We start from the raw sequence: 25,227 nt of genomic DNA, 5'->3' as shown, positions 1-25,227 counted from the left end.
CTCTTTATTCCCTGACAGTCCTGCTGGGAAGGTTCACATTAACTTAAATACAGCTCTTTCAGGTCACCTACTTGAATGTTGGTTTGTGTGGATGTGTCTGCAGGTGTTTTATCTCAGACCCCTTCGGATTGAACTTCCCTCCAGACTGGATGTGGACCGGCCCGTCCTGGACCTCGATCTTCACCTGCCGTTTCTGTGTTTCAAACCCAAACAGATCCTGCAGGTCAGTTATTATCGTTAAATAAAACTATTTTTGTTAATTAAAATAAAGCTGAATATAAAATAAATGCTAGCTGAAAACTGACTTAAAAAATCCAGCTTTTAATGTTGTTTATGTGTCTATGTGGTGTTTTTAATCTGCTTTAAGACAAACCATGTGTAAATTCATAAGTCAACAGCATTGCAGAGTATTTTCTTTTAAAGGTTGATTATGATTTCACTTTTCTAACTTTAGTTAGTGTGTAATGTTGCTGTTTGAGCATAAACCACATCTGCAAAGTTACAACGCTCAAAGTTCAAAGCAAAGGGAGAGATTTGCTTTTAAAGAAATTGCTTTTTAAGGACTACAACAAACGGCTGGTAGAGACTACACCACATTCCTCCCGGGTTAGTGACATCACTAACCGTAGAATTTACATAAGCCCCGCCCCCTGAACACGATTTATAGATTATCATGATAGAATATGCTAATCAATGACTAGAAGATATCTACACATAAGCTACATAAATTCATCAACTAACCATTCAGAAATGTCCTGTTGCTTCTACATGTTGTCTCTTCTTATCGAGTCTCTTCATCATTGTCTGACTCCGGTTTGAACATAAAAGGCTAAAAGTTTTAGAAATTTTCAGTGCATGTCTGTGTGAGTGCAAGCTGTTGAAGCTCCGCCCCCTGTGCCGGGAGCAGCAGCTCATTTGCATTTAAAGGGACAGACACAAAATGGTGCATTTTTGCTCACCCTCAAAATGTGACAATTTTAACATGCTATATAAAATATTTTTATCTAAAACTTCACATACACACTCTGAGGAAAGTGTCCAAAGACATCTTTTACCTCTTTGTGTACATCAGCCCTTTAAAACTGCAGTGAACCAAAGACAGTCTCAAAAACATGCTTTGAAATTGCTGGTGTTTCTGACGTCACAAACTACCTTGTAACCAATCAGATCAACGTGTGATCGACAACCAGTGGATCTCTGAGCTGAGTGAGTGAGTGGAGGCGGGGCTCATTTGCATATTCATAGAACCGCATTTACTAAATGAAGTGTCAAGTTACATTCAAGATATTTTAAGGCATGAAGAAAGTTTTTTTCAAGGAAAAAACATTTAAATGTGTAATTTTGGTGATCAAAGATGAGTTTTAAGGGATACAATTATTGACGACTAAACTAAATGAAAATTAGAAATGTAGCCTTGTCAACAACAACAAAAAAAAAAACCCTGAAATTAGTTTAGATTGAAGCACAAAAATTACTAACTGGAAATCAATAAAAACTATAACTCAACTAAAACTGAAATAAAAATAAATTAAACCTAAATACTAATATTTTTAAAAAAAATGACAAAAGCACAAAAATATTAATTAATAAACTAAAATTAAAATGAGAACTGAAAATATAAAGATAAAAGCTAATTCGATATATTAATAAAAACTATAAAAGTATATAAATAATACTAACATAACACTGCAAGTCATTTTTGAAGCATTTTATGCACCAAACCGGTTTAACCCGTGTCAGAATGTGAACTCATGCTGGTCATGTTGAGGAGATGCTCATATATTTCCTTCTGGGTGGTTTTGTTCCTCCAGATCATCAGCTGTATCCTGATGGAGCAGAGGGTGGTGTTCCTGTCCACCGACTGGGCCAAACTCACGCTCGTCGCTGAATGTTTCATGATCTTCATCCACCCGCTGCGCTGGCAGCATCCGTTCGTACCCGTCCTGTCCCGCCAAATGCTGGACTTCATCATGGCTCCCACGGCCTTCCTGATGGGCTGCCACACACACCACTTCCAGGAGGTCGCAGAGGTACACACCGCTTCACATCCATACTAACTTATATATTTATGTAAAGCTTTTTAATCCTTGTTTTGTCTCATTTTAACACCGCTTCACATCCTACTCGGTTTAATTGCATTAATGCACTCCTATGTAGATGCTTTGCATGACTTTTTCTGTTGTTCATGACTTACTGGATAAGGGATAATAAAATATAAAAATATATACATATTTATATAAAGTGATGTCCGGCCTTGGAAAATTTACATCTTCACCCATTATTCAAGTATTATTTACTGATATATTTATATTAAGCTTTTTAATCCTTGTTTTGTCTCATTTTAAATAATTTTAAGTCATCTTCAGACCCCATTGGACGTTTGCTGAGCTACTGATCTAGTGCCATCATTGACATGTGGCTCATTTCTCAGTTGATGACAGATTCCTGTGTCTTTCTACAGGAGATTGATGATCTGGTTCTTATAGACATTGACCAAGCAACAGTGTCGTCTTCATGTTCAGACAGACTTAATCTTCCAGATGTGCCACTGGCAGCCAGAGATTGTTTTATATACCGGTAAGAGACTCTTTATTTCTGTTTCACTTTCATTATCATGTCGTTCAGAACTTTGGGGTCAGTAAAAACAGTAATATTGTGAAATATTATTACAATTTAAAATCACTGTTTTCTATGTGAATATATAGTAAACTGTAATTTATTCCTGTGTTCAAAGCTTCATTACTCCAGTCTTCAGTGTCACATGATCCTATATGATGATTTGCTGCTCAAGAAACATTTCTGATTATTATCAGTGTTGAAAACAGTTGTTCTGCTTCATATTATTGTGGAAACTATGATGCATTTGATGAATAGAAAGTTAAAAAGAACAGCATTTATTTGAAATATTATCTTTTGTAACATTAAATATCTTTACTGTCACTAGATCAGTTTAATGCTTGCTTCTTCTTTCTTACTTAATGAACCCCAACTTTTGTGTACAGTATACCCAGGAGTTTTCCTCTTTGACACGCAGATATTTAATAGATCCAGTGAAACCACTAGAGGCATCAAGAAATGTTATCATTGAAAACATGACACACTTCACACAGGCCGTCTTGGTATTTCAACACAACATGTTTTAGTCTGAGGTGATTAACTGGATTTTAGGCTCACTGTCGAACATGATCCTGCTGTGTACAAAGCATCAAACTCAAAGGAGCCCAGAGACACAATTAAGTTAATTGCTTGTAATGAACATAATTGTGCTAAATAAACAGTGTCATCCAAAACCTCAGCTGCAGGGTTCAGACGGCGTGCTGTTTCTTCAGTTTAAGGATGTTGTGTGAATGTGAGCGCTGTGTTTTGTGTGTTTCTGTAGAGCCAGAGGGCTTCAGCTTCACTATGATCTGGATCTGTGTCACGCCGGCAGCCGAACGGACATCAACGAGCTGCGCGCTCACAGGAGACGGTGGCAACACAAGGTCAACAGCGTCATCCTGAACGTCACCATGGAGCTCATCGTCAACATCTTCAGGTGTGGAGCTCAACAACCCCACCTCAAGAGCTCATATCGGATCATTTATGTGTCATTTATATTGATATCTTTCTCCATTGATATGTAATATTTATATCTTTCTCCGATTTTTTGTAAATTTTTTGTTAAGTCTTAATTTTGTATTTTGCACAATCGTGTTTTACTCTCTTTCTGAGCCTTTACATTGTGCCCTAACCTAACAAGACACAATAGCAATAATTAAAATAAAGATGAAATGAAATAAAAAAAAATTAAATAAAATTTACACTTAAAAAAAGTACTAAAATGACTAAAACTGAAATGAAAATAAATTTAAGCTAAATAGAAATATTTAGACTAATAAAAATGGCAAAAGTACATGCCAAAATGACTAAAACTAACTAAAATTAAAATGAAAACTGAAAATATAAAATTAAAAGCTAATTCAAAATATTAATAAATGTTATAATAGTATGTAAATACTAAAATAACACTGATGCAACATACAATAAATGCTTCTGCATGTAAATGTTTTGCTTCTAAAAAGCCACAACTGCAAAAAGCAACGTTGTGCAATATATATATATATATATATATATATATATATATATGGTAATACGAATCTAATGACCATCACAATAACCGGATTATATTATATTATATTATATTATATTAATTTATTATTTAGTATGTCTCTTTTAATTTTGAGTTAAAATGTGACCTGAGCAAGTTTTTGAGAGATTATCCTTAAGACAAAATGGTAGAATTAAGGCTAGATATGTAAATGATCTCAGCTATGATTGGCTAAGCTCTACTCATTACAGAATCTTGTAATTTACTCTGGATCAAAAGTTCTGAAAAGCACACGTAATAAAGGTTTTATTCTCTAACAGAAGCATCCTGCAGTTTGTCCTGCCTGGATCTGAACACAGTGATGTTGTTTTATGTTCTGTGGTTGATCTGAAATACATCTGCTCTCTTTTCTCTGCTTTCTGTAGTGAAGTTTGTGAGTTCCTGAACTATGAGCATCGTGTTTTCAACAGCGAGGAGTTCCTCCGGTCCAGAGAGACGACAGATCACACCTTTTACAAAAGGGTAAATAAATGCTCATATCCAGTTCTACACTCAGCTCACGCTCCTGTACCAAACTCACGTGTGTGTGTTTGCAGGTTTTAGACACTCATATATTCCACTCATTTCTGCGGGACCGTTTGAACAGGAAGAATGACGCATTCACTCGCATGCAGCTCAACATCCGTTCAGAGACTCGGAGGTAAACGGATTCTTTCCATCTCCCTCTCCCTCTGTGTTTCCAATCATTTAAGCAATATTCTGCATTATTTTTCATATGTATTGCTTGGTCGGCATGCCTTCAATTACCATGTCAATGCATATAAATGAAGTGTTTACAGTAAATAACAGGAAAGCAGGTTTTATAAACCAATATGCAAAGCTTTTTTTGTTAAATTACTTGCATGAATTGCTCAAACATAAAAAAAAATTATATTTGAAATGTAAAAAGATTATAAATCCTCTTTTTAAAGTCAAATGCTCAATGTAAACATTGCTTATAAATGGTCTTGCCTCTTTCTGCTATCCTCACAAGATCATGGAAAAGCAACTGTTTACTTTTAGCTGGTCATGCATTAGGGATGTCAGAAGTACTTATCAAGGTGATGAAAAGTAATCTGGATTGTGACTACATATTTTCAGATTAATGTCAAAACATGGGATCTGTGCATTAGGCCTTGCAATCTAAATGCGGCAGTCTTTTTAAATTGTTATTAAGCTTGTTTGGATATTATCTTTCATGTAGTGTGTAATCGAGCTGTTTGTAAATGGAAAAGCTCTGTCAAGTTGCAAAGTTCCAAAGATCAAAGTGCAGATAAATGAAGTTATTGTCTCCCAAAAGAAAGAAGCGATTCTGCCAAGTCGTCAGTAATTTCAGTCTGATTTCCTTCTGAAACTGCATAGGTTTGTAACAAATTTGCATAATGCCAGTCTATGGTTTTCATTGGCTGCCGGCGAACAGCGTCTGCTTTGCCCCGTCCATAATCACTGCACTGTATTTTTGTCTGGTTTACAGTCCAAATATCTAAAAATTCTTAAATCAAGATGCATTTACTAGATAAGTAAAATTAGATAAGAAATCATGTCTTGTTTTCCGGGGGAATTAATCAAAATGAAGTGAGTTTTTGCTTAAAACAAGCAAAATTATCTGTCCATGTGGTAAGAAAAATAATCTTAATTCAAACAGAAACAATTTATTAATATTAATGTATAATTTTGCTTGTTTTAAGCAAAAACTCACTTGATTTATTTCCCCAGAAAACAAGACATAATATCTTATGGCATTTTACTACTTAAGTAAATGCATCTTGATTTAAGATTTTTTTTTTTTTGATATTTGGACTGGAAACAAGACAAAAATACTAAGTAAGAAAAGCATTTTTTGCTGTGTGTAGTGTATCTGAGACTGGAAGAGTTTGGTTCGAGTTGTTCATGTGGAGAAGATGCTGTTTTCTGCTCACAAAGCAAATCCACTTTGATGAGATTGATACGGTAAAACCCACGCCATCGTTACTGTTCATATCACTGTGAATCAAGAGCTGAGGAAGAGCTGAAACTTGGATATGCTAATGGCCATTTGGTTAGAGAGACTGAATCATTTATCAAACCATTTCAGACACTGTGAGAAAACAGCATGTTGTGTATAATATGAGAAAATGAAAATGAAAAAACAAAATGTTGACCTTGGATGCATGGAAGCCTATTGTGAGAGATTTCCGAAACAAAAGTGGGAGCCTTTAACATATAATAATAGGAGCACTTTAAAGGTCTCACTGCTGAGCAGAAACACTGGGCTCAAATATGCATCAGACAAACACAGGAAACAACTAAACGTCACTGGGGAATAAATAGGCATTATTTCTTCACTTGATGATGTAATGATGATGAATCTGTCTCAGTGTGATTCTGTCACTGAAAGAAGGGGAAGTTAAAAACTATATTTACAGTAAAACAACAGCAAACCCACATGGCAGTCTGTGCACACCAGAGAAAGCATTGCGCTCAGTTCACATGTGAAGACGTTTAAAAAACAAAGTATGATTTTTTTTTAGTATGTTCTGCATGTTTGGCGTGATAACAAGATAATCATTTTGGCTAGTCTCTTCCTGGTAAGAGGAAGAGTAACCGGGTTTAGTTTTTTAGATGGTCATGGCGTTAGATTGCATGTAACTTGACAGGTTTGGTAAGTTATTTTGGTCAGTGTTTAAAATTTAGAAATTTTAGATGTCATGGTCCTGTGCGTTTACCTGCTGTACTTCCGTTAGTGTGTTTACTGTTTCCCATTCATTTCTACATGTTGAAATGATTATCAGTAAAGCAGTGCCAGACATGAGGTTAAAAAACAACCAAATGTTTCTTTAAGGTTCAGTTAAGGTGATGAAAATCAGCATCTGACATGACTGAGCTAAACTTAAAATACATTTTCTTTATGATTTCTCCATGATAACGTGTGTTTTCCTCAGGTTGAGGACCATGACGGAGTCTCCACTCAGACACACGAGAGAGGAGGTCAGCCGCAAGACCCTCAGACCAGAGAACGGCCTGAACAACAGGCTGGGGAAGAGTATGCCAAACCTGGCGGACTGCCGACTGCTCACCCTCCCGGTCCGACAGGTGTCAGTGGGGACGATGTCTTTACAGAGCGGTGAGAAACAGATTATTCTGAAAATCACAAATAAATCAGAAACATGTTTAACCAGGGACCCCTGATGTGGTTTGAAGAATACATGTTGATGTAAAACAATTGCATATGCCCTGAGCATGTGATGTCATTAATATTTTTGGTTAATTTTCCTAGAAGAGAAATGGGTAACACTTTACAATAAGGTTAATGTATTAACTAACATGAACTAACAATGAGCAATACATTTCTTACAGTATTTATTAATCTTTGTTAATGTTAGTTAATAAAAATCCAGCTGTTCATTGTTTGTTAATGTTAGCTCACAGTGCAACTAATGTTAACAAATACAACCTTTGATTTTAAAAACGTTTTAGTAAATGTTGAAATTAATATTAACTAAGATTAATACATGCTGTAGAAGTGCAGTTCATTATTAGTTGATGTTAACTAATGAACCTTATTGTAAAGTGTTACCGAGAAATGTGTTTATTTGCTATATGCTTATTTTGCACATTTTTGAGAGTGAAAGTAATTTAGATTTTTTTTGTAATCTATAAAACATGGATAAAGTCATAGTGTCACTTATCTCCATTTTATGTTAACAGGTTCCTGGGGTCCCTCAAGGCCAATCAGAACCTTTAATCTCCCAGAATTCCCTCCTCCGCTGTCCTATCAGTACGTTCAGAAGTACTACGTTGATCTCATTGGCCAGTTGAGCAGAGCCATCTCCACGGTGACCCCAGATGACTCCGCCCTCCTGGCCCGTTACTATTACCTTCGAGGCCTGGTGAACTCGGTAGCCGGCAGACGTGTGGACGCCCTCGGAGACTTCCAGAGCTTGTATAAGACAGACATGGACATCTTTCCAGCCGAGCTGCTGAACGCACTGGTGGAGTCTCTGCCAGCGGACGAGAGAAAGTTGGCCGATCAACGCCCTGATTTGAAGCGTCTGATCAGCCGGGTGAAAAAAGACAATGAGCGCGAGCGGGCGCAACCGATGGATGGCGGGACGGTGAAGAGATTCGAACTGCCCAAGAAACACTTGCACATGGAGGACTTTGTGCGGCGCGTTCAGGAGTCCGGCATCGTTAAGGATCTGGGAACCATCCAGAGGCTGTTCGAGGCGCTCACTGTTGGTGGGTACAAAGCATGACCAATCAGAATTGAGCCGTCGCATGATTGGGCCAAACTGACAAGCTAACTAATTGGCTAGGGAAACTTAGAGATAAAATCTGACAGCCTTTCCTGCTCTTGCAATCCAAGTATACTGAGGTTGATTGTTTACCGATGGATTGATAGATGGATAGAATGGATAGACAGATGGACAGATGGATAGATTGATGGATGGATAGATAGACAGATGGATAGATGGATATATAGATGGATGGATTGATAGATAGATAGAATGGATAGACAGACAAATGGACAGATAGATGAATGAATAGATGAATGGACAGATAGATGAATAGATGAATGGATAGATAGATGAATAGATGAATGGATAGATGGATGGATAGATAGATGAATGAATAGATAGATAGATAGATAGATAGATAGATGAATAGATGGATGGATAGACAGATGGACGGATGGATATATAGATGGATGGATGGATAGATAGATAGATAGATAGATAGATAGATAGATAAACGGACAGAGAGATGTATAGATAGATAAACGAACAGATAAATAGATAGATAGATAAATGGCTGATGCAACTTATATGATGTCCATTGTTGTAAATGTATTCTTTTTCCCTGTTGTACAGAATAAACTGTTAGAATATATTAAATATAAATAATATACTTTATAATAATTTCTGCTTCCAAAATCGGCCAAATCAAACAGACACGTATAATTTAAATATGCTAATATTGGCTGATGTGCTCATTGATGTGTCATGCATCCCTAGTGTTTTTGGTAAAAATGGCTTTGGTTTGCCAGGTGTGGAGGCCTCGTCCCAGTCTGTATTTTACCTTGGCGTGGACGGTAAGCGTAGTGTGTTTGTGCAGTGTGCCACCTGTACTAATACCCATCACGGCATGGCACTTCAGCACACACGACTCCATACGTGCATGTGCATGAGTGTGTGCGTGAAGGAATGTTCCTCAGGTAGGCCAGATTCCCTAACCCTGTCTGTGTTTAACCTCTAGCTCTAGTCCTCTGTTCACACTCGATGCTTCAGTCGTATAACGCTGGTTAATCATTTCCTGTCTGTTAAAAGTTCATGTAGCGTTTACGGCTGTATGACACATCACAGTTCCCGGGCGGTGTTTGTAAAACAAGTTTGTGTTTGTCATGTGTGTCAAGATGCATTTCTTTTACATTCGCGGCATGACTCATCGTTCTTTTCTTTTTTTTTTTAGATGTGAAAGAACGCAAGGCACAAGCCTGTAGTTCTCAGACAGGTTTAAAGGGGATATTTTGCTGTACTGTGTGCCGTTTATATCTCGCTCACGGGGATTTACCGTGTTGATTTATTGCTTAGAGCCATAAAGTAAAGAGCCATCCTTATCTCAGATATCATGAGATCTCCAGTAATTCTATCATTTACTCACACTCATGTTTCCTGTGACACTCGTTCTTCTAGCGATGCATGATATATCGGCCACCATATCAGTATCAGACGATATATGTTCATTTTTAATCTTATTGTTATCGGCCTGATATAAAAATTTGGTTGATATATTAAATCCGATAAATACTTTATAATTTCCTTCAGCTGAGACACTTCAGATGCGCACTGTTCAACATGATGGTTTTAAATTGCTTGAAATATGATTTTAATCACTTCATAAAAAGAAAATATGGTTCAGAAGCGCAAGTCTGTCATATAGGCAACGTTAAATTATAAAGAGAACATCATAATTGTGTGTTTAGGACATGGCTTTTAATGATCGGGCTCTCAAAAATTATATAAAAATTTGGATTTAGATTTATCGGCAAATATATCGGTTATCGGCTTTTAAATATAAAGAATTATCGGTTATCGGTATCTGCCAAAATTTTGATATCGGTGCATCCCTGCCTTCCTCCATGTAATGCAGAAGGAGACATTTTGGTCTCCTGAAGTCCACATCATATTTTAATAGATTATTTGTAAATGATGATTAAATTTGAATGTGTTCTTCGCACAAAAGCATCATACAACTTCAGAAGACCTGGAGTATGCATAGTGTGTCATGTGACTAATTCTATGCATTCTATTTCATTAGTTTTTTGGAGCTTTGGCCCCATTTCACTACTTTTGTATGTGTGCATTTGCGTTCCATGGAAAAGAATCAAGTCATACAGGTTTAGAGTTAATGATCTGTCCCTGTAAAACTTCATTCCCCTGCCCATTATAATCAATCATTTGGTTTTGAACGTTCCCTAGAACTGGGATTTTCAACTGGGGTCGGCAAGGGAGTGTTAGGAGGTCCATGGAAAACAGTTTAGAGAGTATTAAAAAGCCTTGTTCTGGGATAAACCGCTGGTGTTTTTCCGACCCCTCCTCCGCGCAGGTCAGCAGAAGCAGGTGGATCCGGAAACCTTCCGCTTCTTCTACAGCTTCTGGAAGGAGACTGAAGCTGCGGCTCAAGACGTGGACTTACCGGCCGTCGCGCTGGAACACCTGGAGAGCGACGAGTGCGTCTACAAGCTCTCGTCATCCGTAAAGACCAGCCACGGCGTGGGGAAGATCGCCATGACCCAGCGCAGGCTCTTCCTGCTGACCGAGGGCCGGCCGGGATACGTCGAGATCACCAAATTCAGAGATATTGAGGTGAGGATCACTTAAAGAGATAGTTCACCCAAAAATGAAAATTAGCCCATGATTTACTCACGCTCAAGCCATCCTAGGTGTATATGACTTCTTTTTTTTTCAGACGAATACAATTGGAGTTATATTTTAAAATATCCTGGCTCTTCCAAGCTTTATAATGGGAGTTGATTGCAACCAACAGATTAAAGCTCAAAAACGTGCATCCATCCGCCATAAACGAGCTTCACGCGGCTCCGGGGGGTTAATAAAGGCCTTCTGAAGCAAAACAATGAGTTTGTGTAAGAAAAATATTCATATTTAAAACTTTATAAAGTAAAATAACTAGCGTCCGGCCGAACGAACATACGGATTCCACTTAAGCGTAAAGTGCAACTTATGCGAGTAATGCGACGCACTGCTGATATTTACACTGTAAAATTGTATTCGTCTGAAAGAAGAAAGTCATATACACCTAGGAGGGCTTGAGGGAGAGTAAATCATGGGCTAATTTTTATTTTAAAGTGAACCAATCCTTTAACATCTAGCCAGGCACCCATATTTAATTGTCTGTTTCCTCACGTAACATGAAACACGTTGTTCTTTTCATCCAGGATGTGAAGATATCTTCTGCTCCTTTCCTTCTGCTGAGGATCCCGTCGCTGAAGATCAAAACGTCCTTCAGGAAGGAGTCGTTCGAGGTCAATCTGAAGTCGGAGTGTGACCTCTGGCACCTGATGATCAAAGAGATGTGGGCCGGGAGGAAGATGGCCGACGATCATAAGGTTTGATGACTGCATCATTTTTTCTTTTTTACCAAATTCATCTTCCATCTCAGGGATTCCTAAAAATTTTTTGTCAGCCAAACCACTTTATACATCAAATATTTTTTATGAAAGCGCTATATAAATTCATTCATTCATTCATTCATTCATAAAATATTTTCTTGAAGTTCCCCCTGAGATTTGAAATTATAATATTTCAATAATTACAAATAATCTGCATGTTCACGGCTCTCTGATGTCAGATGGTCACATGACATGCAGGTAAACAAATACAATATTTCAATTTGTTTTATTTCAATTTGTTTTATTTTAAAATTATTTACTTTAGTATTAAATATAGGCCTGTTGTGATGTTAAATCACACCTGTTGTGTGTATTTTATCGTATTGCAATTTGAACTGCGATAAACATTTTCATGTCATAAAAAATATATATTTCAACATTCTTTATTGCTTTTAAAGCAATAAAAAAGGTTCTTTATTGTTATTTTAGTTTCAGTTTGAACTCTAATTATAAAAAATAATTGTAGTAACTTATTTACAGTATAGGGCTGCATGATAAAATAATAATAGGCCTATTTTGAATATTTTGTCATATTGTGCTTTGAACTGCGATATTATAAATATGTCATAAGAAAACATCTCACATTGCTGCTGCTGAAAAATGTTTTTATTTCAACATTCTTTATTGCTTTTAAACAATTTTTTATTGTTATTATCATAGTTTATAAAAAATTAAGACAAAAATGATTACTATTGAAATAATACAATTGTATTTTAAATAAAAAAAGGAATATTTGATAAGAATATCAGTAGCCCCGTTTACATGCACACTTTTTTGCTATTCTGATTGAGATCGTTCTGATTGACGGATTCCGGTTGACTGTTTACATGGGATGTTATCTAAACCGATCTGGTGTTTACATGTGCTGACGCTTCGAAGTCATTTTCTGACATGCGCACACAGCTTGTCTGCCGGATCTGGAAGCTCATTATTTCCACGTTTTCAATCCTGTCAAGATGGTGCATCACTTAATTGTCGCGTTTAGTTGTAGGCATGAGACGCGTTTCCACTGTCGGGCCAGTGCGAGCCATAAACGTGGCATTTTATTGTATTGTGTAGGCTATTGTTCTTTGTTAATTATTGTCTTGTTTTGTATTTGCATCAGTTTTTCATTCTCATACTCATATCACACTCATTATAGCATATAATTAAATATAGGCCATCATTATTGTAAAAAAAAAAAAAAGGAAGTTTTATCAGAAAACTGATCAGAAAGAAATCACTGGAAACAGCCTGATCGATCGCAAAACAAGAGCGACTGTTTGCTGGCATTTTTGTTGTTTAATTGAATATTTAAAACCCAAGAATAGATGTTTTACCACAGGTTTAATATAAAAATCGATACATTTATCATAATGAATTAATTTGTGTCAAAATTGCACATTAGTCACAGAAATAAAGTGGTTTACCGTTTATGACGTTTGTGAACGTTTACAAAAGAAAGAGGACACACAACTTATTCGCGTCTGTTTCTGTTTATTTGGTAGCCTAGTAACAGGACGCATTTACATCACATTTAGAAAGAATGTTCATTTCTACAAATATGCCACCAAAAATATGACCTGAGGAGCTTTAGCACTCTCTCCCAGAAGGATACAGTTATATTTTCAGTCAGAGAAAAAGAGGATAGTCCGAGACATAGGCTACTGAAAGATAAAATAAAAACAGGATTATGATTTGTCTGATTGCTTCAAGCGTACATATTTACCATGTTTACTATGGTAATGGTTAGCGTGCATAGTTTTTTGCATCGGGTATAAATATTCCTACCTTATTCGGTGATCAGAATCCACATCGGATCACAAACAGAAGGCATTATGTTAGCTGACAGAATTATCTGGCGCAAAACCAGGCATGCGCAGAAAGACGTACGCTCAAAGTAATCGGATCAGCTCGTTTACATGGTGTAATCTTTCGTTTGATCGGTTCATGAAAAGGTTTATTCCACCCCCTTCAATCCGACTGAAATTTCAATCGGTTTGAGCATTTTTATTCCGATTGAGGTGTTGACATGGAGCATTTTCATTCTGATTGGACTTGCACCTGGTTATAATCGGAATACAATGCTACATGTAAACGGGGCTAATGATAATTGTATTACTTAAATTCTTTACTTTCAAGCATTAAACCCTTGAGCTTTTTTTTTGGAGGAGTCCTACAAGTCGGTCTTTAGTTGACAACAGCTTTATAAACACTTCTTGTTACAAATCTGTCTAAAAGTCCTGAAAACGTACGTCCACCCAAATGTTCCCAAATGCAAGTGATATGCGACAAGCAAAGATGGATCTCGTGAGGAGCAGCATTTACTGTGAACTCCAGAATACTGTGTAAAATAACACCATTTTGCAGGTGTGAGTAGATAGCAGACTGAACGCAGGTTTGGATGTGGGTTTAGTGCAGTGGTGTTGGGTTTTGCTCTCAGCTTCTCAAATGGCTGTTCCTCAGAAGCTCATGGCCCGAGGGTCAGGAGTGTCTGTCCTGATCGTGTGAATGTGTGCTGTGATATCTCTGGCACAGGACCCTCAGTTCATGGAGCAGGCCTTGACAAACGCCCTGCTGATGGACGCTGTGGTCGGGAGCCTGCAGTCACAGAAAGCCATCTACGCCGCCTCCAAACTGGCCTACTTCGACAAGATGAAGTTTGAGGGTGTGTATCACAGTCACTCAACTAGTTTGTTATGGCTGAACGTGCATCACTTAATAAACTGGTGTGTTAGTCTGGCCGTTTAATCTAATTGTATTTTCAATTACGATTTTGGCTTCCAGCGATTATGAAAACAAAAGAATCAAGATACAAGTATTTTTCGATTTTAATAGATTGTGGAAGTGCACTTAACATAAGTTGATCTTATTCACTGTTATCTACTTAAGTTTTGTTTATTATTTTTTATTTTGTGTATTTAAATATAAATATAGTTATACACAACCGTTAAAAATTTTGGGGTCGGCAAGTTTTTTTTAAATGTTTTTGAAAGAAATCTCCTCAGCTCACCAAGGCCTAAATTATTTGATACAGTATAAACAGTAATATTATGAAATATTATTACAATTTAAAATTTCTATGTGAATATATATAGTAAAGTGTAATTTATTCCTGTGATCAAAGCTGAATTTTCAGCATCATTACTCCAGTCTTCATTGTCACATGACCCTTCAGAAATCAGTCTAATATGATGATTTGATGTTCAAGAAACATTTCTGATTATTATCAATGTTCAAAATAGTTTTGCTGCTTCATATTTTTGTGGAAACTGTGATGCATTTTATTATTATGCATTTCATTGCGAGTTATTTGATGAATAGAAAGTTTAGAAAAACAGGATTTATTTGATATATAAATCTTTTGTAGCATTTTAAATGTCTTTAGCTGTCACTTTTGATCAAATAATGCACCCTTGATGAATAAAAGTAATAATTTCTGTAGAAAAAAAATCTTACAGACCCCCCCTCCCCAACTTTTGATCAGTAGTGTATAGTATTTATTTTACTTATCACCATTTTACATTTTTATTTACTTGTTTTTGAATTATGTTTAAAGAGAATCCACTGTTAATTTTTAAGTTCAAAAGTCAATGGTTAATTGTGTTAAATCATTGTGATACAGTAAAAACGTTTATGATTTTTACCATAAGTGAGCAGTGTGTGCATCACCGACAGTGTGTGTTACATCTGATAAATGACCTTTTTAGTCTTTAGTGACTGTATTAGTCCTCACTTGTACGTGGCTTTGGCTAAATGATTAAATGTAAATTTACTGACTGTCTCTGGGTTTGTTATAGTGCCCATGATGGTCCCCAAAACTACATCCGAGACCCTAAAACACAAGATTAACCCGTCTCTGGACCTGACGTCTCCTCAAGCGGTGGACGTCCTGCTCTACACGCCCGGTAAGTCTGCCAGCTTTCGGCTAAACATCTCAATAAAGGAAGTCATGTGAGTCGTGCACGGTATTTATTTTTAACTCCAAGATAAAGAGCAAACATACATTGGTTTCGTAACAAGTGTCTTTCACTTACAAGCTGCTCCATGTCAACCAGATCAACCAGTTTGACCTGGTAATTCCACAAACGTGAAGATGGTTTAGATTCAGTGCAGAAGGATGTTGCGTTACTGTTCCTGTCATGGAGGAGAACAGGTTTCCAAATCGGTTGAGCAGAAACTGCTTCGGGCAGAGGTCACATGCTCAGTTATTTTCTCCGACCTCTCAGTGTGTGATTACGACATATTTCCACGACTCATGACTCACTACAGTAAATTAATGTCATTAGGATTTCCTCACACTGACTTACTATAAGTCAACGCAAACCTTTGCTCACGAGTGATTCTTCTTCATTCAAGGATTTGCTGCTCTTAGATCTTAGCTGTGTGTTAAAGGTGTTACTAAACACACACGAGTCCCGGTCAGGTTACAGGGAGTTTCACAGACTGGATTCTGACTCTGTCCAAATGCATTCAAAACCACAGGAGATCAGAGAAAGCTGCTTTTATGTCACAAACATCTGGAATCCTTTTGCTACTTCAAATTAGGCAAAATCCAACGCTTTTAGAAGCATCTGAAGCAGAGCTGTACGATTAATCGGTAAAAGATCGCGATCTCCATTGAAATACCCACGTGATCTCATTCCTAAATTAAATCTTTGACAAAATCACACTGGAACATTCAAATCTAGTCATACAAACGTCGCTGACCAAAGAGAGAGCAGATATCATGTGTACTGTAGGTATGAAGCAGCTTCACAAACAGTCTTTTCAGTCACACAGAATCGATATATTACAAGTATTCATATTATCATAGAAATACTAGGATACAAGTTTATAGTTCGGATATAAAAACTGTCTACGGAAGCGAGCAAAATAGAGTAAATCATGCTTCAAATATTGTATCATTACATTGTTACACCAGTAGGTGGCGACAAGTGACTGTTAAAAAATGTATTTGTCATTGAATCATTCATTCAAGAGGTTTGATCAGAAACGCTGATTCATCCAGTAATGAAACAAGTGACATCTTTATGAGTGAGTCATTGAATTATTCACTCAGACCTTTTTTTTTTTTATTCGTTCAGATTAATTAAACATTTTAAATAGACTGCAGCAATTAACATTTTGTCAGAAACTCTAATAAATGACATGCTATTTTATTTAGTTGTCTGTTCAGAAAGAATCTTGATCTCTGTTTGAAACTAAAACAAATTCTCAATTTACCCAGAATCGTGCAGCTATAATCTGAAGACATGGTTTTACTTTGAATTCATATATTTTTAAGTACCATAAGTCATCTTACATCTTAAAATTAAAATGTTTGAGTTCATTATTGCCTTTTGTTGTTTTTATGAGATCAAGAAACAAAAAACAACCTTTTTTACAAAACTTGCCCCCACAATTCTAAGGTGTTGTGAGTGATTGCGAGGCCGTTGCTTTGTGGTTGCTAGGGTGTTCGGGGGGGTTGCTAGGGCATTTTTAGGTGGTTGCTATGGTGTTCTGAGGGGTTGCTAGGGCAGTAGTTCTCAGTTTGATTTGTTGGGTTTCACACAAGAGCACTGAGATCAGGACTCGTCAAGTAACTACAGAACAGAATCAGAATACTTCAGATCATAAAAACACTGTCCAACTCCTGTTTGTTCAGCTGAATGTAATCTCACAAAAAAGTCACATGTTTTCTTTCCATGTCTGATGAGTGACAAACTGTCAAAGATAGTCATAAAAACCTGCCGAAAACATTCACGGGTCACATTCCAACACAAAACCAAAGGAAAACAAGACATTTTGCAGTAAGAAAGATTTTTTGCTTTGTGACATTTAAGCAGATTTCCTCTTTTAATTGTCATTACTGCAATACAAAAAAAAAAGATATTATTTATATTGTGAAGTGTTTATACATAATGTTATATTCTTGCTGATTGACATAAAAAAGCATTGTTTTTGAGAATTGAGGGGAAATTGTGGTTGATAGACATGAAACAGTATTTATCCTTAAAATATGCTTTGTTTTCTTTACGCAAAATATTTTTTAGAGCCATCTATTCTTTATTTTATTTTTTCAATTTTTATTCTATATTGCTGATTTGATGAGGACATCCAGCATGTGTGTGTTTCACTCTGTCTGTATAAACACCCATAATGCCCTGTGGGTTCTGTTGTAAGGGCTCCATGACACAACAGGATTTCAGTGTTCAACTGTCATCGCTATGAAAGGCAGACTGTGGTTGTGTCGTGATGCCCAGCTTGATGAAGTGTGCTGTGTGTCTGTAGGTCAGCTGGGTGTGTCGGAGCTGGACGGCGGCGCGAACCCGAAGCTCTGGTGTGCACTGAGCGATGGGAAGGTGCTGGTGTTCGACGCGGCCAGCTGGTCCATGCAGCAGAACTCTGTTCAAGTGGGAACGTCCCGTCTGGTGAGATTATATGACCTCGATGGATGACGTATGAAATGCCATTACCTCTTATCATCTCCATATCAGTCTCTAGAGGTTGATAGTGAGGAAATCATAAATATTACTTACAAAAATATTCACTATATTCATATGAGTATGTCAGCCACATTTCAGGACGTTTTATTACTATGTATGTTATATATATATACTATATACTATATATAAGGCTGCATTTGTTTCTTTAAAAATTTAATAAAAACAGTAATATTGTGAAATATTATTACAGTTTAAAATATCTGTTTTCTATGTGAATATATAGTAAAGTGTAATTTATTCCTGTGATCAAAGCTGAATTTTCAGCATCATTACTCCAGTCTTCAGTGTCACATGATCCTTCAGAAATCACTCTAATATGATGATTTGCTGCTGCTTATTATTAATGGCTCTTATTATTATTATCAATGTGGAAACCATGATTTATTTATTTTTCAGGATTTTTTGATGAATAGAAAGTTTAAAAGAACAGCATTTGTCTGAAATAGAAATCTTTTGTAACATTATAAATGTATTTACTGTCACTTTTGATCAATTTTAATGCATCTTTGCTGAATAAAACTATCAATTTCTTTTATTTCTTTAAAAAAAAAGAAAATCTTACTGACTTTATACTAGTGTATAATGTGACACAGGCTTTCTGTTGTATATTCAGGCCACATCTATGACACATTTTTGGGATTTATTCCGTCACATTATCGTGATGCTTCTCTTCATGGCTGTCACAGCAGTGCCGCCCCCTACTGGTTACTGTATTAACACTCGTTTTCCCACTCCTGTCAGAATTGCATGCTTGCAGTGAACCAGCTGCAGCTGTGGATCGGCTCAAAGGATTCCTTCATTTACATCATAAACCCGCGGAGCGTGTCGTGCAATAAACAACTGACGGAGCATCGCGGCGAGGTCACCGGACTCACCCTGGAGGAGAGGACCGACAAGTTCAGGTAACGTAGACACACAAACCTGTTAACAAACAAGTATTCATTACTTCAATGAGCTCATTGTTTCTGCCTTAAATTATTACATTGTTTAAATTAATAAATTTTTCGCTAACTGTGATTTTGTATATGCACATTTCTGAAATGCATAACTTGAAATGCATAACCTCTGATAACAGATCACTGTAAACTGTAATGTGGATTCATGCATTTTCTGTAAAGCTGCTTTGGAACGATGTGTGTATTGTGAAACGTGCTATACAAATAAATGTGAACTGAAATGAACTGAAAGCAGAACAGTCATTAACCCATATCAGTGCTGAATGAATGGATGTTTTTCCCCGATGTTACAGTCAGACGGTGGCGTACTCGTGCGGTGAGGATGGCAGTGTGATCGTGTGGGACGTGTCCTCGCTTCAGGTCCGACGACAGTTCAGAGTCTCCTGTGACCGACTGCAGTCCATCCAGGTCCACAACGGCATGCTGTGGTGCTGTGAGTCTGCCTCACATATCATTATATCATATATATTATAATATTATATTATAAGGACATTTATTCTAGTGATACGCTGAAATTTCAGACGAAAATTAATTTTAGATTTGAGTCAAAACAGTTTTGTTGTGCTGAAATCATTGACTGAAATTGTCATGTAACATCACATTTACCTCAGAAAAGCCATTCAGTGACCGTAGATTGATAGTCAGCTAGAATAATAGCTCTAGAGAGGAGAATTTTGATACATATATGCCCTGTATTACATATTAATTATATATTTTTACTTATCCTGTTGTCTCCATTATTTTGCATACATCTGCCATGAAAACAAGTGTTTATTACAGCCACTGTTTAAATGTCGGAGTAGAAACAATTATATCTTTAAAACGTTGACGTGAAAACTGCCTTATGCGCAGTTTAAATGTTTATATGCAACTCAACTCAACTGTGATTAATTGATTGTTAAATAAACTTTGTTTTCAGTTTTCAGTTGCATTGCAAACTTTATTTGTGTTGAAGGTGGCCGTGATTGTGTGATGGAAGTGCGCAGGAACGGCACGGTTCATCGTAAGATATCTCTGCCAGATCACCTGCTGAGTTCACCGAGGGGTTTCAGCAGTTTCCTGCTCTTTAATGAGGTAAACACCACCGGTTTGACATCTCCCCACGGCTAGCCTCTGCTTCACAGCTCGTCCGGTCCTCTGTGTCCGTCCAGCTGGGCTTCAGGACTCATTAGGTTAATGGATCGCACGTGTGAGGTCATTTACGAGCTGTTTTAATGGCTCTCGGCCTCTCTGATGTGTGATGTGTGATGGGACAAGCTTTGAGGATTCTGTGTTTTGAGTGGTTGCTAGTTTTTTAGTGTGAACAAAAAATCACAAGATGACTTGAATAGATCTATTTAGAAAGTATGATTGGTGTGATTTTGTAGGGGAGTGAAAATAATAAACAAATACAAGCATATATAAATACAATAGAACAAAGATACAAATAAAAAAGAAACAGTGCTTTATGTTTTTCAGGTCAGACTAACAATATTCAGGTACAGAAATTGAATAATCAAATGTAAAATAGCACTGCAAGCGCATCTGCTTAGCCGTAGAGCTGGTTCACCCTCCGCCTATGCAGACTACTCTAAACCAGGCTTTCAGGGAAAATGTTTTTAAATAAAGACTGAAATAGATGTTGCATGTAGGAAGTCATGTGACTGTGGTGTAGTTTGTTTACAGCCTAAGTTTAGCGTACTTCTGGTAATTGTATTCAAAATACATTCAACATTTTTTGTGAAGATTATCAAGATGAACAAGATTAAAACGTAGTTAATCACAGAGCTTATTTTTAGCAATAATCCAAAAGCCAATGGAAAGATCCTGTTGGGTGTATGTCGAGGGAACCAGAGTGATGTTAGCTTCAAAAATACATCATCACTGCGGTGCTCTATATGAATATTTGGGTTGCACTTTATTGTGCACTTACAGTGTACTTACCTAAGAAAGTACTGGTAATATAAGGTACCACATGGGTTAAGGTTAGGTTTAGGGGTTGGTTCAGGGTTAGTACCTTGTTATTATCCAGATATTACAATTTCTATAATAAGTACATAGCATGTACATGGGAAACAGGACTGTAAAATAAAGTTCTACCAAAATGTGAGTATCTACAAGGTCTCTTTAAAGGGTTAGTTCACCCAAAAATGAAAATTTTGTCAGTAATTACTCACCCTCATGTTGATCCAACCCCGTAAGACTTTCGTTCATAAGATATTTCTGATGAGATCTGAGAGCTGTCTCACTCCTCTATAGGCTTCTATGTAATTGAAACTTGACGGCCCTGAAAGTTATTAAAGACAATGTTTAAAATAGTCCAAGTGACTACAGTGGCTCAACCATAAGTTTATCTAGCGACGAGAATACTTTTTGTGTACAAAAACCCCCCAAAATAATGACTTTATTCAACTCTTCATTTTCTTCTGTGTGGGTCTGAGTGAGTTCACGTAGTGTAACAGCGCAGCGCTTCTGGGTTGTACGTCAGAATGGAGGCTCACTATTGGCCAGCATCACACACATGGCCAGCGTCGGCCAATAGTGAGCCTACGTTCTGACGTACAACCCAGAAGCGCTGCGCTGTTACACTACGTGAACTCTTTTTTGGTGCACAAAAAGTATTCTCGTCGCTTTATTAACTTAAAGCAACACTCCACCGTTTTTTCATATTAAACTATGTTATTCCCTTAACTAAGACGAGTTGATACATACCTCTCTCGTCTCAGTGCGTGCACTCAATCGCTCTGGCGCGCGGCTACACTTTGATAGCACTTAGCTTAAAAATCCTCTCCCTCTCTCCCTCTCACTTCTGTCATTAGAACCAACGTGACTTTTTACTGCGCCGAGTCGAAGTGCTCCCGGTGCTATTCTGCCATACATTATAGTTATCCTTTTTACCCGCTTAGAAAAGCGCCACGTTTTATTTTGCGTCACCATACTTGGTCGTGTAACTACTCGTGTAACTGTATTTAAATAGGGTAAACGTGGAGGTGTTTGGTCACTTCTAGCTTCATCTCTGTTTGGACCGTAATGAATGAACTGGGCTAAGCTAAGTGCTAGCAAAGTGTCACCGCGCGCCAGAGCGATTGATGAGAGAGGTATGTATCAACTCGTCTTAGTTAAGGGAATAACATAGTTTAATATGAACAAACGGTGGAGTGTTCCTTTAAGGTTGAGCCACTGTAGTCACTTGGACTATTTTAAACATCGTCTTTAATAACTTTCTGGGCCGGCAAGTTTCAATTACAGAGAAGCCTCATGGAGGAGTGAGACAGAATCAAAAATATCTTAATTTGTGTTCTGAAGATGAACGAAAGTCTTGGGAGAGTAATTACCGACAGAATTTTCATTTTTGGGTGAACTAACCCTTTAAGACCTTTAAGTGTAATTCTGGAGTGTATTAATGAGCTGAGTGTGATTGCAGTCGGAGCAGCTGTGGGCCGGGTTCGCAGACGCGGGTGAGCTGTGTGTGTGGCACTGCAGAGACCTGAACAAACCCTTCATCAGGATCCAGCTCAAAGACTGCGCCGGTGTCGTCTGCATGATCAAAGTCAAGAGTCAGGTGAGACACGCCACACGTTTATCCCTCCGTCAAAACTGATGAGTTTATCAAGTAAAAGATTCAAAATGGCATTGAAATGTCCCGTCGTCAGATCTGGGTGGGCTGTCACGGCCGCAGCGCCGCAGGAAAAGCCCGTGGGAAGATCTACGTGGTGAACACGGACCGCTACACGGTGGAGAAGGAGCTGGTGGCGCACACCGACAGCGTGCAGACGCTGTGCTCGGCTGAAGACCGGTACGTGCTCAGCGGAGCCGCGCAGGACGACGGGAAAATCGGCATCTGGAAAGTTGAGTAGAAACCAGATATGAACACACATCAAGATATGCACACGTAAGTGGAGCAGAGTAAGAGGAAGCATTTTGGAATAGTTGCATGCATAAATGCATAGATGAACCGCAGTGACGCGGCTAAAACATGCGAATAATATTCATGAGTGTTTATTTGCTTGTTACATGAATATTAAGTCTCACTATTGATGGGAAAGACACTACTTTTATAATGAACTCCTCAGTGTTATATCAATATTTATGTACCTCATTCATGTCTGAATGTGATTTATGACGGAGGATATCCTCTGGACTGGAAGTCCAAAAACAGCAAATGTGCCAGTGTAAATGTTTATTAGCGCACAAACACACGGGCTGTAAAAGAGAGGCTTGTTTTAAGATGTTTTACTGCATTACAGAGCGTTTGCTTCAGTTGTCCTCAGTAAAACATCAGCACTCGATGAAATGCATGTATTTTATACAAGTGAATTTGTAAAGGGATTATTTTATCTTTTTTTTTTTAGTTGTGAACAACTGGTGGCATTTTAGACATGTGAAAATGCACTTTACCAACATTAGTTATCTTATTCACTGATAATAATAATTTAGGATGCAATAAGTCATTTTGAGCATAAGAACAGTGAGCCTCATTGAACTGTCTTCATTTTTAATGCCATAGAACATAATGAAGGAGTTACTGTGTTATGCATATATTGTATTTCATATGAAGAACTTTTGTAATATATTGTATCTGTATTTAACTATGCAAAATCCATTTTTAATGGCCATAATGGTTTTATATTCAAGCAGTTTACTTCTGCATTTGTTCATAAATGTGTTTTTTTTGTAAGACTGGGGTTTATTTCATCATTTTACATTAAATTAACAAAGACTTCTGTATTTATTGTACATATTCCTTACCCAACGTCCCTGTTGTAAAGCACTAGATGGCAGCAGATTCAATCTCTTGATCATCTTAACAGCTTCTTGTCGTTCGTAATGCTTCATTCTCTCAGATGAGCAGATGAACTCTGGCTCTGTTGAGAATCAAATACTAGTACATTCATTTCTATTGCCTACCATTAAAAAAACTGCTCATTTAAAACAATATATGTGAAACAGCATGCAATGACATACTTTCAAACAATAGTACGCGTGTCACATGACCTAATCACAATGCATGTTTACTTAAGAAAGTGTAGCATTGCTGTTAATGAATTTAAGAAATTAAAAATATGATTATTTTACATTTTTAATTGAGTTCTGTGCACTTTTGACAGTGTGATCAAATAATGAGATTCTAAGAATCTTAATTTCTTCGGCAAATGAAGCTGGACATCCATGAAATAGCACACTGTGCAGAGTATACACACCCGTATAAGCTTAAAATAGCCCTTATATATCATGCTATAAACTTAATTAACTAAAGTAACTTTGAACTTTTAGTGTGCAGAGCGTTTTATATTATGGCCAGGTGTTTTAGTTGCACAGATATATGTGAAAACCTCAAGTCTTGATTGAGTTTGGCATCTGGACTCTTTTCATCATGCTTTAGTGTTGTCGTCCCAGGAGAGAAACGACACAGTTTGCTTCATTGAGTGCCGCTGAAGGCTGTGAAGTCCATCTGTAGAGCGGAGATTACGGTTTCTAATCATAATCTCCTGAGATCTGGAGTCATGTCATCTAATCCCGTCTGCAGCCTCTCAATCCTCTTATCAAAGTGAATTACGGGCAGCTGTGTTCATTCATCTGACGGATAAACAGAGCAGAGTCCAGACCGAACACACTGACCTAAAGAGCAGCAGTGCACTGATCACATGCAGGATTTCTGGACGTTTCTTTGAGATGCATAACTATTATTTAAAGATATGAATCACACAAAAATGGTAGTTCTGTCATCATTTACTCGCCCTCAAACACATATGCTGTCTTTGTTCCATAAAACAGATTTTTTTTTTTTTTGACAAATCTTCATGCAAGTCTTTAGTAGATGACAGCTCGTAGTGACAAATATTGAGAATTAAAATCCCATAGGACTGTTTTATAATGTCTGATTTAGGAACAAACTGTTTATTATTTATTATTTGAAATGATTTAATTTGTAAATCAACCAGAAGGAATTTCTAAATGTGGGGAGGAAACAACTCATTAATTATATATATATACACAGTACTGTGCAAAAGTCTTAGGCAGAAGAACTGC

At 37.2% G+C, this 25,227-nt stretch overlaps 1 protein-coding gene across 3 annotated transcripts in view; it reads left to right on the top strand.

The window, feature by feature from the left end:
• The window catches only part of dennd3a (DENN/MADD domain containing 3a), a 30,618-nt gene extending 6,352 nt beyond the window's left edge, over positions 1 to 24,266 (top strand). The window contains exons 7-25 of one of the 3 annotated variants that reach the window (XM_079879762.1): positions 104 to 223; positions 1,812 to 2,030; positions 2,462 to 2,577; positions 3,380 to 3,535; positions 4,513 to 4,609; positions 4,684 to 4,787; positions 7,048 to 7,229; positions 7,814 to 8,344; positions 9,153 to 9,320; positions 10,712 to 10,971; positions 11,562 to 11,732; positions 14,313 to 14,442; positions 15,575 to 15,682; positions 18,048 to 18,187; positions 19,004 to 19,164; positions 19,512 to 19,651; positions 20,174 to 20,292; positions 22,622 to 22,759; positions 22,851 to 24,266. In XM_079879762.1, coding sequence (XP_079735888.1) covers positions 104 to 223; positions 1,812 to 2,030; positions 2,462 to 2,577; positions 3,380 to 3,535; positions 4,513 to 4,609; positions 4,684 to 4,787; positions 7,048 to 7,229; positions 7,814 to 8,344; positions 9,153 to 9,320; positions 10,712 to 10,971; positions 11,562 to 11,732; positions 14,313 to 14,442; positions 15,575 to 15,682; positions 18,048 to 18,187; positions 19,004 to 19,164; positions 19,512 to 19,651; positions 20,174 to 20,292; positions 22,622 to 22,759; positions 22,851 to 23,054 — 3,264 coding nt within the window. In that variant the 3' untranslated portion in view covers positions 23,055 to 24,266. The remainder of the gene's footprint in view (positions 1 to 103; positions 224 to 1,811; positions 2,031 to 2,461; positions 2,578 to 3,379; positions 3,536 to 4,512; positions 4,610 to 4,683; positions 4,788 to 7,047; positions 7,230 to 7,813; positions 8,345 to 9,152; positions 9,321 to 10,711; positions 10,972 to 11,561; positions 11,733 to 14,312; positions 14,443 to 15,574; positions 15,683 to 18,047; positions 18,188 to 19,003; positions 19,165 to 19,511; positions 19,652 to 20,173; positions 20,293 to 22,621; positions 22,760 to 22,850) is intronic. The other 2 variants (XM_079879763.1, XM_079879764.1) reach the window with 2 other exon arrangements.
• The last annotated feature ends 961 nt before the right edge of the window (positions 24,267 to 25,227 follow it).

The sequence above is a fragment of the Squalius cephalus genome (assembly GCF_949319135.1).
Source record: "Squalius cephalus genome assembly, chromosome: 8".
NCBI classification, from domain to species: Eukaryota; Metazoa; Chordata; class Actinopteri; order Cypriniformes; family Leuciscidae; genus Squalius; species Squalius cephalus.
This window is presented reverse-complemented; position numbering and strand designations above follow the sequence as displayed.